Genomic DNA, 12,712 nt, shown 5'->3' with positions numbered 1-12,712 from the left:
TAGACTGAAGTCAGACGCATTTACTCACAACAGCATCTTTCCACGTGCGTACTCACTCACTTAGTTAATGTCAAGTCAGGTCGGAGCACACGAGTTCAGAAATCGCTCAACTGCTCTCAAGTCTCCATTCATCTTATGCTGGCTGCTTTTCCACCTGAAAGGTTCTGGTTTGGGACCTAGCTCCATTCGGCATCTGTGAATCCAAGGTGCAATCCAGCAAACTGGCACCCATTTCCACCAATTTGCTGACTCATACATGGCGGTTCATGACATTGTTACAGTTGCCGTTTAAGGTGCTACTGTTGGCTTGTTCCTGCCAAAAACAAACTTTTTGGGTTTTGAACCGATTGATTTTCGATTTCCTACCTATTTACTCCAGCTCTCCTCCCCTCTCCCTCCTCTTCATGTGCTTCCTCTCACTTCAGGCCAGGCGGTGAAGCAGGACATCCAAACCTGCTCCATCTCCACCCAAAACAAGTTTGTCAGAGCTAAAATTGCCAAATTAAAGGAACTATATGGGGAATCCTTGTGTCTGCTGGTGTTATTCTTGGGATTGTGGTGAGTCACACCTCCGGACCCGTAACAATCAAATCAAGCAAGTTAAAGCTTTTAGTCTAATGAAAGCATGTTTGGTTTGGTATGAGGTTTGCAGATGCTTCTTCCTCGCTCAGCTCACACTGCTTATAGATTGTGCTGAGTGCGGCGTGACAGCAGCAGCGGCGATGAAGGCCTTGCTCTGCGCTGATTAGGCCCGCTATCATACACTGGGAGCTATGAGCGATGACTTATAATGGCTTCGCTGACCTTTCTCCTGACAAGCACAGCAACCCCGTTACTTGTACCCGCACACACACACACACTCATCTGTGTCCATCTCGCTTCCTCGGACACCCATTTTCTGTAGGTACTATAGATAATGAATTATGTTGCAATTATACGATCCGTGCTGGCTGCACAGAACCAGAGGAAGCAAAACGATGAAGACAGTCATAGCTGCTCATGTAAGGCTCTACCTGACTCGGCATGGTGTTCTAATATGATTTGGCAATGTGATACATGACTTGGAAGCACTTGACAAGGCAGACTACATGTTTTTATGATTTTAAATCCATTATTCAGATTCCTACAAGCACTTGAAACGACCAATAGGACTTAAAGTCTGAACGAGCTACCTTTGACAAATGCAACATATGACATACAGTAGAAAATAATGTTAAGAAAAACACATTTACTCATCTGAAATCTCTTGATATGAAAAAAGATCTTCTATCCAAATAGGAAACAGCTTTTTAAAGAGGCCTCTTATTAGCTCCCTCTCTATCACTTATTATCTAAGGTCACAGGCCTCTTATAATCATGAGAATCAATCTTAATAATTTGTAATTTAGGACTGCATCTAATCATGTCGAATGGAGGCGTGGGTTGATGTTATCAGACCTTCCAGGCTGAGCTTCATGAAGAATTCGTGCCCACTTTCAAGGCACCGCTGCCTTTCTGATGAAAATCCAGAGACGAACACAAAATACTACAGATAAAAGAAAAAGTGTGCCACTGGGTTTTTCATTTCACTGATGCAAAATAAAGAAAAGGGCTTTTACAGCTAAGAGCTTCTCTCTCCCTCCCTTTCTCTCTCTCTTTCTCTCTCTCCCTCCCTCCCCCTCCCTCTCTCTCCCTCTCTCTCTCTCTCTCCCTCGCTCTCTCTCTCACAGGCCTTTGAGAACAGAAACACAAGGTAATGTTGGTGTTCCAAGACCTCAAAGACATAAAAATGTAGGTTGCCGTGACCCTGTTGTTCCCTGAGGATGGGTACACCGAGTTTTGAAATGTCGTAACAGTGACGAACATGCTGAAAATTTGCTACTTTACAGGTGGTAAACAGAATCGCAGTGCAACAACCTAGTAAAGCCCGAAAATATCAAATGCATCCCATCCCTTCCTGTCCTCATTTTGAAACTTTTAATAAATGCCCAAACTTCTATTTTTAGCGCCGCTGGTTTAATTGAACCATATGGAGAACAATCTATTGACATGCTCTGACTGAAGGGTGTGTGGGTGGCATTTCCACTTAAAAGCCGGAGTGTGAATCGTAATGAAGAGAGGAAGCGAAACGAAAGGGAGGAAAGGGGCGGACTCTGCTGCTGGGAGCGATGGGTGTACAAACAGCAAATTCACAAAGCGGGAGCGATTCATTTAAAGGGATTTTGTATGTGCGACAAATTTAGCCTCGCTGCTTTGCATTTATATATGCCGAGAGGATAAATACAGCAACGCCATTGTAGAGAGGCAGAAATGGGCGTTGAAAGAGACGAGCAAAACTAGAATGACACTATATAGGTCTCATACCGCCACCGAGGCCGAACAAGCAATGAGAAAATGTGTTGAAATGATGACGTAAGACTTCTAACTGGTCCAAAACTTCAGTGGGGAATAGATCAAGAACAGAATCAGGTGTAGCACAGATTTCCAATCCACAACACTCTCCGTAATAATAGAGCTCCACTGCTTCCTTCGGACTAAACTGTGCTTATTGTTATTCTATCAAGGGATAAAGGCACAAAACCATCACCTCCTTCACAGAGGGAATTATTCAGAAGATGGAGGGCGGAGAGGTGAAAGAGAGAGAGTAAGACCCAGCAGAAAGACAGAGAGAGAGAGAGACAGAGAGAGGGAGATGGATGGATGGATAGATGTGACTGAGAAAGACAGATAGAGCAAAATGCTTGATCTAGAATAGAGAGAGAGAGAATGAGAGAGAGAATGAGGGAGAGAGGTGAAGCATGACGGCTGGGAGGAGAGAAGGATGGCAGGACAGCATAATTGGTTCAGAGGGGCAGAAAATTAAAGGCATTTCCTTTGTTCATTCCTCCAAGCAAACACAGGATCCAGTTGATGGAAGTGCTGCTGCTCTACAGCTGTGACTGAAGCACTCGCCGCATCAATTGGTCAGGAAACACAAGTGATGAGCGTGAACGTGTCAATCTGACAGCGTTTGATGATTGAAACCTTGCCCGGGTCTGCTTCTCTGTGCTTCGGCTTTACATGTCCACGTCTATAAGCTTAAAAGGACAGATATTCCAAACTGCACAAGGCGACAATTCACTGAAATGCTCGGTCGCACAGATGAAGACTGGATCGGGTGACTAAATGTGGATCACGATTTCTGTGTGAGTCATGTTGTAATCCCTGCCCTGTACGGGAAGTTTCCTGGCACGGCAGGCGCAAATAAATGTACAAGCATGTGGTGTGTGTGTGTGTGTGTGTCTGTGTGTGTGTGTGTGTGCGTGTGTTAATAGTTCAGCTTGAGTACATGGCTGACTTTGACAGACCAAAGAAAGGCCGTCCATGTCAGAGGGTACAGCAACTTGTGTGTGGTGAGGAATTTAGAAGCGTGACATACACAGGCCCACCACCCTTAATACACACACACACACACACACACACACACACACACACACACACACACACCACATACACACACACACACACACACACACACCTCAACATACCACCCATTCTTCCTACCCTGTGTAAGTCCTCTTCGAACACTGCTTCATGGACGCTGCATGCAAACAGGGATGTGGGCAGGTCGCTAAGATCCATCATTTCCTCTGCCATGCCTTCCTCGTTGTTCTCCCCAAACACCATGTCCTCTTCCTCCTCCTCGTCCTCCTCAGGATCGCTGCTGTAGGCCTCCGAGCCGTTGCTCCATGCCTTGGAGCTCTCCCGAAGCATCTTTTCAATGCTTTAGCAGGCAGGTTGGGAGGGCCAAGGCTGGGAATGATCCAACTAGGGAGTGGAGGTTAAGAGGTCAGCGTGTGGGGGGACAATAGATACAAGTATTCAATGATATTCAGTTTATATTAAAGATAATTAAAGAATAGAGAAAGGGAGAGGACAATAAAGCTAAAGGGCACTGAGGCATTAATGTATAATTTCATTAGACCTTTAATGTATAAAGAGATAATCTGACACCTACTTATATTATAGAATATTTGATTTGTGATGCTCATTTTTAATGTTTTTTTGCAAGTTTGCAATATGGAATGAAAGCATATTTAGAAAAAACAAACCAGGTTGTTATGGAGATAGAGTCCAATAAACAGAACATACGAAGTCTGCGTGAGTGCGTTTGGAACTTTATACTGGGGACATAGTGACATCTAGCGGTTAAAAAACGAAATGTACCCTTTCATTAATATTTCACCCAGAGTAAAACCTAAATATTACACAAACTGTGGGAGATATTATGGATCAAAAACCTGTAACCTGCTAAATTCAGATAATGTTTGTTATACTAGGTTCTGTTGAATGAATTGTCACGAACTGGACGCTATAGAAGAGAACGCCGGAGTATATTTAGTGGTATCGTGACGTCAAAATAGCAACAAAAGAAGATTGCTCCTGGTATTTCACGTCTGTTTTACGCTCGTTCGTTTCGGCGGCTGAGTTGATCGACTTTGCCTTTAATTATTGACACATTATTTAGCGGGGATGCCTGCCAAAGTTACATCAAGAGGCCTGGTTACGCAGAAGGATGGGAAAACTTACTGTCAGAATTCACAGTAACGCACAAATCACACACATTTCCCATTTTGAAATCGGATCACATTGAAATATCTTCGTCCGCGTTACTCACCACTGTCAGTGAAACAAAGCATGGACGCGAAACACGGCAGGATTTTCAGGCTGACAGTTTGATCACACACAGTGCGCGGATGACAAATGCATCGGGGTTTATTATTACTAGATTATCACACTCGGAGTGACGCAGCCAGTTCCTGCCCCGACTCCCAGAGGTTTGACCAATGGGACGCCGGCGTGGGCTCGACTCCGCCAATCAGGATGCAGCAAGGGAGGCCGGTCCGCTTTGTGATTGGTGGAAGTCAAGTTACGTCCACCCGGAGACGGAGAGACGCAAACTGCGCTTTGGGATTCAATCATAGCGGCTTCAACCTGTTGTTACCTGTTCAGTAAAACAACAAGGAACACAACTGAAGTCTTTATTGAAAATTTAAAATGTCGGCTGTTAAACAAAATCACAAATTATAGAGAAAGAAACAGGCTTTTAACTTGAAAGTCGTTCTTTATAAACTGAATTGAATCAATAATTTCTCCCAAAAAAGCCGGAATGTGTAGAATCTCCACAGCATCTGCTTGAATAAAGATCTTATTTATGTTTTGCATTTCCTTAATTTAGTATTCAATACACTTTCGCTCGTAGATACTTGGGTATTGATCTTACTTGGCCAAATAAGCTCATATCCCTTCCATTTGGGTTACCACTTTAATTTTCAAGTTGTAGTTGCTATGGTTACAGTTAAAGTCAAGTGGACTCTTCTTAACACTATGCTTCACTCACCAACCGGGGTAACACAAAGCCTTGCAGTAGGTTCATCTAGTGTAAAGCTACAATTCAAGGCACGTTTAAAAGCAAACCTGAAAATGAAATAAATATGTTACAATAAATTACAACTGCACCCACATTTTGGTCCACAAAGCAGTCGTACAAACCCTATGGACTAAGAGGCAGAACGTTGTGCAGTGACGACTGCTCAGAAAAGGCAGAGTTAGAGGCAGATAATTAAAATGGCTGCAGTCAGTAAGTGTTCATTGGCAAGTCTTCTGGAAAACAGGTCTTCCAGCTGCAGCTACATTAGATACTGTGCATTTTTTGGTAGAGCCAGAGGCCCAGAGAATACCTTCAAAATCCTTTTTTGTCACAGAAGAACAGTAGGAATTTACAGAAGTTGGTCCTTACATTTCAAAGGTAAGACAAAGGGAAACGCTGCAAGCTTCAAGGCCCCTTATTGCGTCACATTTCTGCAACTATGTGGCCCACAGCAACAAAGCATCCAACAGCTGCAGGTGTCTTCTGCGTGTTTTGGAAGAAACAGTGGCGCTACAACTCGACTGTCAAATGTTGCTTTGGAGATAACACTTGTTTAGAAAAGAATGCGAAGAGGAATGCAAGGAGGCACCCAGTGGACACGCCCAACTGGGCTGGAGTGCGGATGAGGACATACAGGTTCTTCCATTGTGTCACACTAGAGTCAATACATCCATAATTGTCTTTTCCCAGCCCTTGAGTGTTTACATTGGAATGGAGTGACGCAGACAAACAAAGACCTCTGTCCTAATCTCTCTTGTCGGCTTTCGCGGAGGAGGCAGTGGCGGATCGGTCTTTGACTGGCGGCTGCTCCAGGTTGACAGGCAGAAAGGCGGGAGCCACGCCGTCGTTGTTCACCAGAGCGCCGTAGGAGAAAGAGCCGTTGAAGTCTGGCTGAACAACCATGCCTTTGTCATGAATGGTCGGGACGCCTGCTTAATAAAAAGAACAAGAAGAAGAAAGACTTCAAAACCAAAGTGCAGAATTAACATCTCGGTGCAAAATAGAAAATGTTGCATTTCTCAGCTACACAGAGCAGTTTTGGCGACCTCTAAAGGCAAGAAGAGGCACATGTTTTTCAAATCTGAAGCATTATTAGATCCAATATTTTGGCTCAGACCACAATATCTTAGATAACTGCTTGATGGGGTGGCTGAGTGAGTGAGTAAAGAAGGTGTGTCTCAATTAATGAGCAGCAAAGTGTCAACATGAACACAGGATGGCACTGCAATAAGAAATCTTTTGGGTTTTTTTCTCCCCAGTGTTCTGTTTCACAACTGTTAAGTCAAAATTGATACATTTCTGAATCCTGCAGTTTCAGTTGCTTTATAAAGGAAAGGTAAACCAACTAATACCCCCACTTGATTCATTACTTCTTTTGTTCATTTCAGAAAGTAATATTTAAATTCTTGGGTTCTCTTTGTAACAGCTGGTATTGTCTTCCTTGTCGCAGCCACAAAAAGTAGCAATATGTGTAATTCTAGTTGATATGAAATGTTACTTTTATGTAAAACTGTGGCCAAGTGTAACCATAAGTTTGAAATGCATAAATGTTTTTCAATATATATACATATTGTTGGTACAAACCATTGGTCATATCCATTGTGACATACGGCTCAAAGGACTTGGGCTTTTTCCTGTTTCTGGTGATGAGGAAGACGCCCACGAAACACAATGCGGATCTGTGCACAGAGTAGCAATTACAATGTTAAGGTCGCAAAGCCCAAATGCTCTTTCCAATAGAAAACGCTGATGTATCAATAACGAAATCCCAATGACTGCTTACCCCAACAAGAACATGCAGATGTGAAGAATGGCCTCGTGCAGAAACTCCTGGTAAAACACAGCTCCTGCCAAACAGAATTAAAGAAGAATAGCGACTCTTGATTAGATGTGGAAAAGGTAATTTTCAACATGTCATCCCAAATCTGACTGGTTGCGGGTCAGAAACGTAGAATGACAACTAGCTGTCAGAACAAAAAGGTGGGATTCGATGAGATTTTGCCGCCTGATGCAAAACCTTGTTGTTGTTGCCGTGCGGAGCATCTTGGAAAAACTAGAGGCCATCAGGATTGACAGTTTTCTTTATGACATACTAGACAGTCTGGACACTGCAATGTTGCCATTTATTGTTACTTCTGATGTGTTACTTTGACAGCGTGAAAGAATTAAAGCTTAAAAGGCCCGAAAGAGCCCAGACACAAGGTCATCCATTTGATTCTCTCGCCTGTCATCCTTCAGACGTCTGCAAAAACTCCTGCATTGATTCTGTCCGAATTGATTTGTCCAAGGCTGGATTCACTGTAACAATATATATATATATAAAAACCACCATAACTCACCTGCTACAATGGCAAAGGCGGTGGAGAGGATGTAGTTGGCATAGGCAACCAGACAAGAGTCGTAATACTTAGAAGCTTGGGAGAGAAATCTAAAAAAGGCGGAGGTGAAGAGGAAAACAAAAAACACGTTTAAACAAAATACAGCAACTCCTCTTGCATCACATACAGACAAAAGTAAAAACTGAGAGTTACAGTAATCTAAGCATCTTAATTCCTCACATCCACAACCTGAGTATTCTCATTCTTCCAACCTAATCCAACCAGCACGCATTCCACACTCTTTTTAGCGTCACTCACCTGGCTTGGAAGATCACCGATGCCACCATGCACACCACCATAACACTGAAGATGGGGTAGTTCAGCTGCATGGTGCCCTCGACGCTGAGAACCAACATCGTCGACACGGCCTTGACCGTAATGACGGTGACGGAGCCTGCGTGTCAGACAAGAGGTCAGGTACGGCGCCTCTAAAAGCGCGGTAATGACAGTATTTACCATCCCCGTAAGGTAGGGCAATGGCTCCACAATATGGAGGGGCGGGAAATTGATTGGTGCTAATGGCCAACACTCACCCAGCAGAGCGACCAGCAGCAGAATAATAACGAGGTAGTTAGCCTTACGCTGCTTGTAGAAATACAAAAGCAGGCAGAACGTGATGATCCCGAGGAGCTGTCAATAGAGAGATGAGGGATTAAATGGGTAATTAACAGCAAATAACAACAAGGAGAACAACAACAAAGAGGGAGTGTGACAGGGTGCAGTCTAAGGCGGCGGGGTGAGCATCAAACAAAAACGCTTTGTGATAGATAGAAAACAAGTTTGGTGAAGCTCATGATTGTAGTTGTTTTGGTTTTGGACTCTTAGCGGCAGAGGTGTTGACTGACGATCAGTTTATACGCTGTAGTTTGTAGGGGAATAAACAGTGACACGTCCTTATTAAAACATTAACAAATGTCTCTTTCAGCTATTATACCAGAGGCCGTTGACTGGTATTCAGCCGCAATTTGTTATTATGATTCATAGGACATCATGTGTCACCGAGTGTGAATCAGCTGCAGATAAACGCAATGTTACCTTCGTTGGAAAAGACTAAGAGAGGAAGTTAAATATTTACATAGCAACATGACAAATTAATCTAAAACATGACAGGAGTTCAAACAAATCTCCACAAATTTGAACTTAATAACAGTCAAACCGGTATTTACTGCAGAGCTGTTATGTTAAATTAGTAGGCGATATATATATTTTCACAATCTTCAGACTAGACTTCGTCAATAGGTCAATGAGTCTGAAAAAAGCAAATGTTTGTCAGACCTAACGCATTAAAAGAATGTGTACACCGTTACAACTATACAAATTACACCTGCTTGAGTAGCTGCTGCACGTTTACTGAAACCAACCCTCGTAAACAGCAGACAATCTGAACTCTGCAGGCAAGCTTCAAGGGACAATGTCGTCTGTAACCGGACGTACTGAGCGGATGAAAGCGTCTCACCATGTACAACAGAACGGGCCACCCTACAAGATGTATCACTACGTTCTCCGCGATGAGCTTTTCATGAGAGTTTGGTCCGAATGACACAAAGAGGTAGGTTCCTCCGATGGTGAAGGCGCAGCCCAGGAAGGACAGCCCGTAGCGCTCTGGAAGAAACACACAGCACAACCAAACACATACATGAGACTGATGTTCATGCCTTTAAGGTCTAACATATGGTAGGTAGTACACTTGAGCTCTGCAGTGAGGCCGGTGAAGTATTTGCATCTGACGCCACTGCTTCCTTGGCATTTGCATGCGAGCGCTGCGGCCACATTCACACACGCATTCTGAACTTACTTGCAAACTCCTTCGGCTTGGATTTCTCACGCAGGAAAACCAGACCCAAAATTGAGCTCGCTGAGAAAACAAGGAAATCACAAGAAAATCATTACTTTCACTCTCATTTTTACTTCGAAAACAAATAAACACAAACTCAAACTATTTTCCAAGGTGGCTACATTTATATCCCATACTCACTCACGACAGACACGCCGTTGAGAGGGACTATGAGAACGAGCGGAGCGAAGCCGTAGGAGATAAAGTTGGCCGCCTCTCCCACGCAGGTCAGCACAAAGCCACACCACCAAGTTTTGGTCCAGTAGAAGGTCCGCGGGTCCTTAGATCCCGCCAGAGTCACGTGGCTGTACTTCTATAGGGGGAGGCACAGTAGGACAAACTGTGAGTGCCCAACTGATCAAACACTGAATTCACAGTACACATAGCTCAGGGAATGCAAACATGGGATGAGCGGATCCTGCAGCTCAGGATGAATGAGAATACAGTGTCATATTTCATCCTGGTTGGGCTCTACTGGTAATGATAACAAATGATCTACAGGATGATCTATTCTCACATAATCATCATGACTCATTTACTGGATCTACTAAGAGAGAAAACTTCTCTTTGAGCACATCATCATAACTCACATCTTATCAGGGTTGATTTGATAAGGATTTTACTTCAATAAGGGAGTTGTGTACCTGAATAGTTAAGGAAACGCTGACAAGCACATTTCCGAAAATAGCAAGCAGAGTCCCGATGAGATTATCCTAAAAAAAAACACATAGAAAGACATTAATTAGTTAATTATGACATAGAAATCATCCATATCTGTGTAAACATTAAAATCATGCCTTCAATGACATCATTCGGTTTTTTTGGATATTCAATTTCCCATCAAAAGACAATTGTGATGCACAATTGTCGACGAGGAAAGAGACTGCAGAGGTTGTAAGAGGTGTTTTATGATTGTTACAGGAGGAAACACAGACATAAAAGTGTAAACAACCCGGTTGTAAACTGCTATATAAATGTCTTCGTGTTTCTCACCGTGTAGCCTCCGTCCGCTCCGCCGTAATCCGCCATTCTGTGCGCGTGACGGGCAAATTCCGTAAACGTGAACAACACTCAGTCATTTAAAACACAATCGTCTCATCTGGTCCCTTTGCCTTCGCTTCGACAACGCATGTTTTCCACTCATTTTTCGCTTCCATACAGCTCTACGGTCGCCCGCAACGCCATCTTCGGCGAAAGATGACACCTCACTTCCGGATTGGAGTCCACCTGTTCCAACGCTGCGTCATCACGCACGAGAGACGCGTCGAGTCACGTGACTGCCGGGCCCGCTATAGACGACTGTGTGTGTGCGGGTTGAGGAAGGATCAGAGATGCCGGCGGTGACGAGACAAAACCGGTATTAAAACAATCCTCAAAGCTGCTTGCAATCATTCATATCTTAAGCCCAGTCATGGTCATGTTTTGGTCATGGTTTCTGGGGAACAATTTATAGGTGAAAGTGTGAAACGTTTGTTTGGTTCCAGTTCCAATATCTGCCTAATGAGGCCTACTTAAAAAAAAGGACAAAATTGGATCTTTTTTAACCACAGCAGCTCTGCACACAGCCTTTTGAGTTACTACCTAACTTTACACAACAGCATTTGCCCAATGCTGCATTTAATTCACCACAAACTTGGACTTAATTTGTATTAACATCTGACATTATGGAAAATGACCTGAACACCCAGAATGCTTGTTTTAAATGGCCCTTTGCGAACCACATGCTTATACTTTGGCCTAAATTTCCGCCCCGTAAATTGCTGTTTTTGTTCAAACATTGTTATAAATGACCAAAATTGCTGCTGTATCGATTTAAGACAGCAGACTAATTGGCTGCTATGGAAGAAATGCATCCAAATGTATTTACCACGCAAGGAAGATGTTATTGTATCAAAATGCCACTGGGTTGTGATTGCTCCTCTTAAATGTCTTTAGAGCTACTCTACTAAATGTTCTACATGATGTTCTCATAAAGACACTAAATCTAGTCAGCATGTGCGTGCAAGAATTTATTGCCATCAGATAAAAAAAACATTTATTTCATTGTTAATAAATGCCCCGCCCCCGTTTGCCTGAGGAAAGAGATAAATTATCTCATCGTGCCATCACAGTGCTGACTCGCACTCAAAGCATGTGTGTGTGTTCTTTTTGTATTGTTGCAGCAGTGAAGGAGTGACAAGCACTGCGTCAGTCATTGTAAGTGGAGCGATGGAAAAAAACAGGTGGGTCAATGGAGGGTGTGAACTGCAGTTGTAAGGACAGTTTTTTTCCTTCCATATTCCATCACATGATACAATCACAATCGAATGATGAGTCAGTAACCAAGTGTCATATTTCCCTGGAATGTGTCAAATTGCAATAAGCAGCATGGCAGGTTTCTAGAAAGTTGTAGAATGTCTGTTCATACATCATCTCATTTCTATTCTTCAACTTTGTAACTAAAGAAACATTTGACTCTGACCTATTTTTTGACTTTCACAGGCTCAAGACACCCACCTGCAGTAATAGCTGGTTTCAGGTAATGAACAGGAAAATGATCTCTTTAAGGTGCTCAACATTTCACATTACACTTGATAACCAGTAGAGGGTGTGAAACACCACGCTGAGAGAGCAGCGCTTCACACACTTCACGCTCAATTCAAAGCCGAGACAAATACAAATGTCCTCTTATTACATAAACATTGACATTAAATTTACATTACATTTGCCTACAGTAATCTACCACAGCGGCTAATTGTATAGTATTATAAAATTGATCGAGTAACAAGTCTGCAAAAGGAACATTTTTGTTAAGACGGACAACAGATGTCTCCTGTGAGAGCGATATAAGTGATTGAATATGGGCTCTTGGGAAATTATTTCTCCTCCGTCTGGATCTTCCATTCACATAACCTTGTTTGGAGGAGTCGTTTGCTCAGAGCTGCGAACTGCTGATGTCCCTGATTGCATTTTTATCACAGGATTTATCTAAGCTGCTGTTTGCATTGTGAATAGACATCTTTTTCCTCTGAAGTTCTCTGCACAAAACCAATAACATTCACGTCATATCATCCCATAGCTTTGCTTTTGTTCTGTTTTCAAAGTTCCTATGGTCTTCAAACATTGTGACAG

The 12,712-nt window shown here is 43.0% G+C and overlaps 2 protein-coding genes across 4 annotated transcripts in view; both read right to left on the bottom strand.

The window, feature by feature from the left end:
* Window positions 1-4,731, bottom strand: part of rcan3 (regulator of calcineurin 3) — a 29,052-nt gene extending 24,321 nt beyond the window's left edge. For both annotated transcript variants that reach the window (XM_076165519.1, XM_076165520.1), the window contains exons 1-2: window positions 4,637-4,731; window positions 3,523-3,786 (exon numbers count right to left, since the gene is read on the bottom strand). In XM_076165519.1, coding sequence (XP_076021634.1) covers window positions 3,523-3,732 — 210 coding nt within the window. In that variant the 5' untranslated portion in view covers window positions 3,733-3,786; window positions 4,637-4,731. The remainder of the gene's footprint in view (window positions 1-3,522; window positions 3,787-4,636) is intronic.
* A 255-nt stretch (window positions 4,732-4,986) lies between these two features.
* nipal3 (NIPA like domain containing 3) lies at window positions 4,987-10,897 on the bottom strand. 2 transcript variants are annotated; one of them, XM_076165626.1, is made up of 11 exons: window positions 10,595-10,897; window positions 10,246-10,314; window positions 9,743-9,914; window positions 9,563-9,622; window positions 9,224-9,369; window positions 8,301-8,397; window positions 8,026-8,161; window positions 7,729-7,817; window positions 7,173-7,236; window positions 6,974-7,068; window positions 4,987-6,318 (listed from the first exon to the last, which is right to left on the bottom strand). In XM_076165626.1, exons 1-11 carry the CDS (start codon window positions 10,628-10,630, stop codon window positions 6,134-6,136), a joined length of 1,149 nt encoding a protein of 382 aa, XP_076021741.1. In that variant the 5' UTR covers window positions 10,631-10,897; the 3' UTR covers window positions 4,987-6,133. The 2 variants fall into 2 exon arrangements, with proteins under 2 accessions (XP_076021741.1, XP_076021740.1); XM_076165625.1 differs by having other exon boundaries at window positions 4,987-6,321; window positions 10,595-10,896.
* Between the last annotated feature and the right edge of the window lie 1,815 nt (window positions 10,898-12,712).

Source organism: Genypterus blacodes, unplaced genomic scaffold, assembly GCF_046128005.1.
Source record: "Genypterus blacodes isolate CSIRO-AG114 ecotype Tasmania unplaced genomic scaffold, CSIRO-AGI_Gbla_v1 ptg000147l_1, whole genome shotgun sequence".
In the NCBI taxonomy this organism is placed as follows: Eukaryota; Metazoa; Chordata; class Actinopteri; order Ophidiiformes; family Ophidiidae; genus Genypterus; species Genypterus blacodes.
Note: the sequence above shows the minus strand (reverse complement) of the source record. Positions and strands in the feature narration are given on the sequence as shown.

Coding starts and splice junctions, on each gene's coding strand:
- nipal3 (XM_076165625.1), bottom strand. CDS start 10,630: ATGGCGGATTACGGCGGAGCGGACGGAGGCTACACG. Junction 8,398..9,223: donor GGCCCGTTCTGTTGTACATG/GTGAGACGCTTT, acceptor CTCTATTGACAG/CTCCTCGGGATCATCACGTT. Junction 7,818..8,025: donor TCGGTGATCTTCCAAGCCAG/GTGAGTGACGCT, acceptor CGCCTTTTTTAG/ATTTCTCTCCCAAGCTTCTA.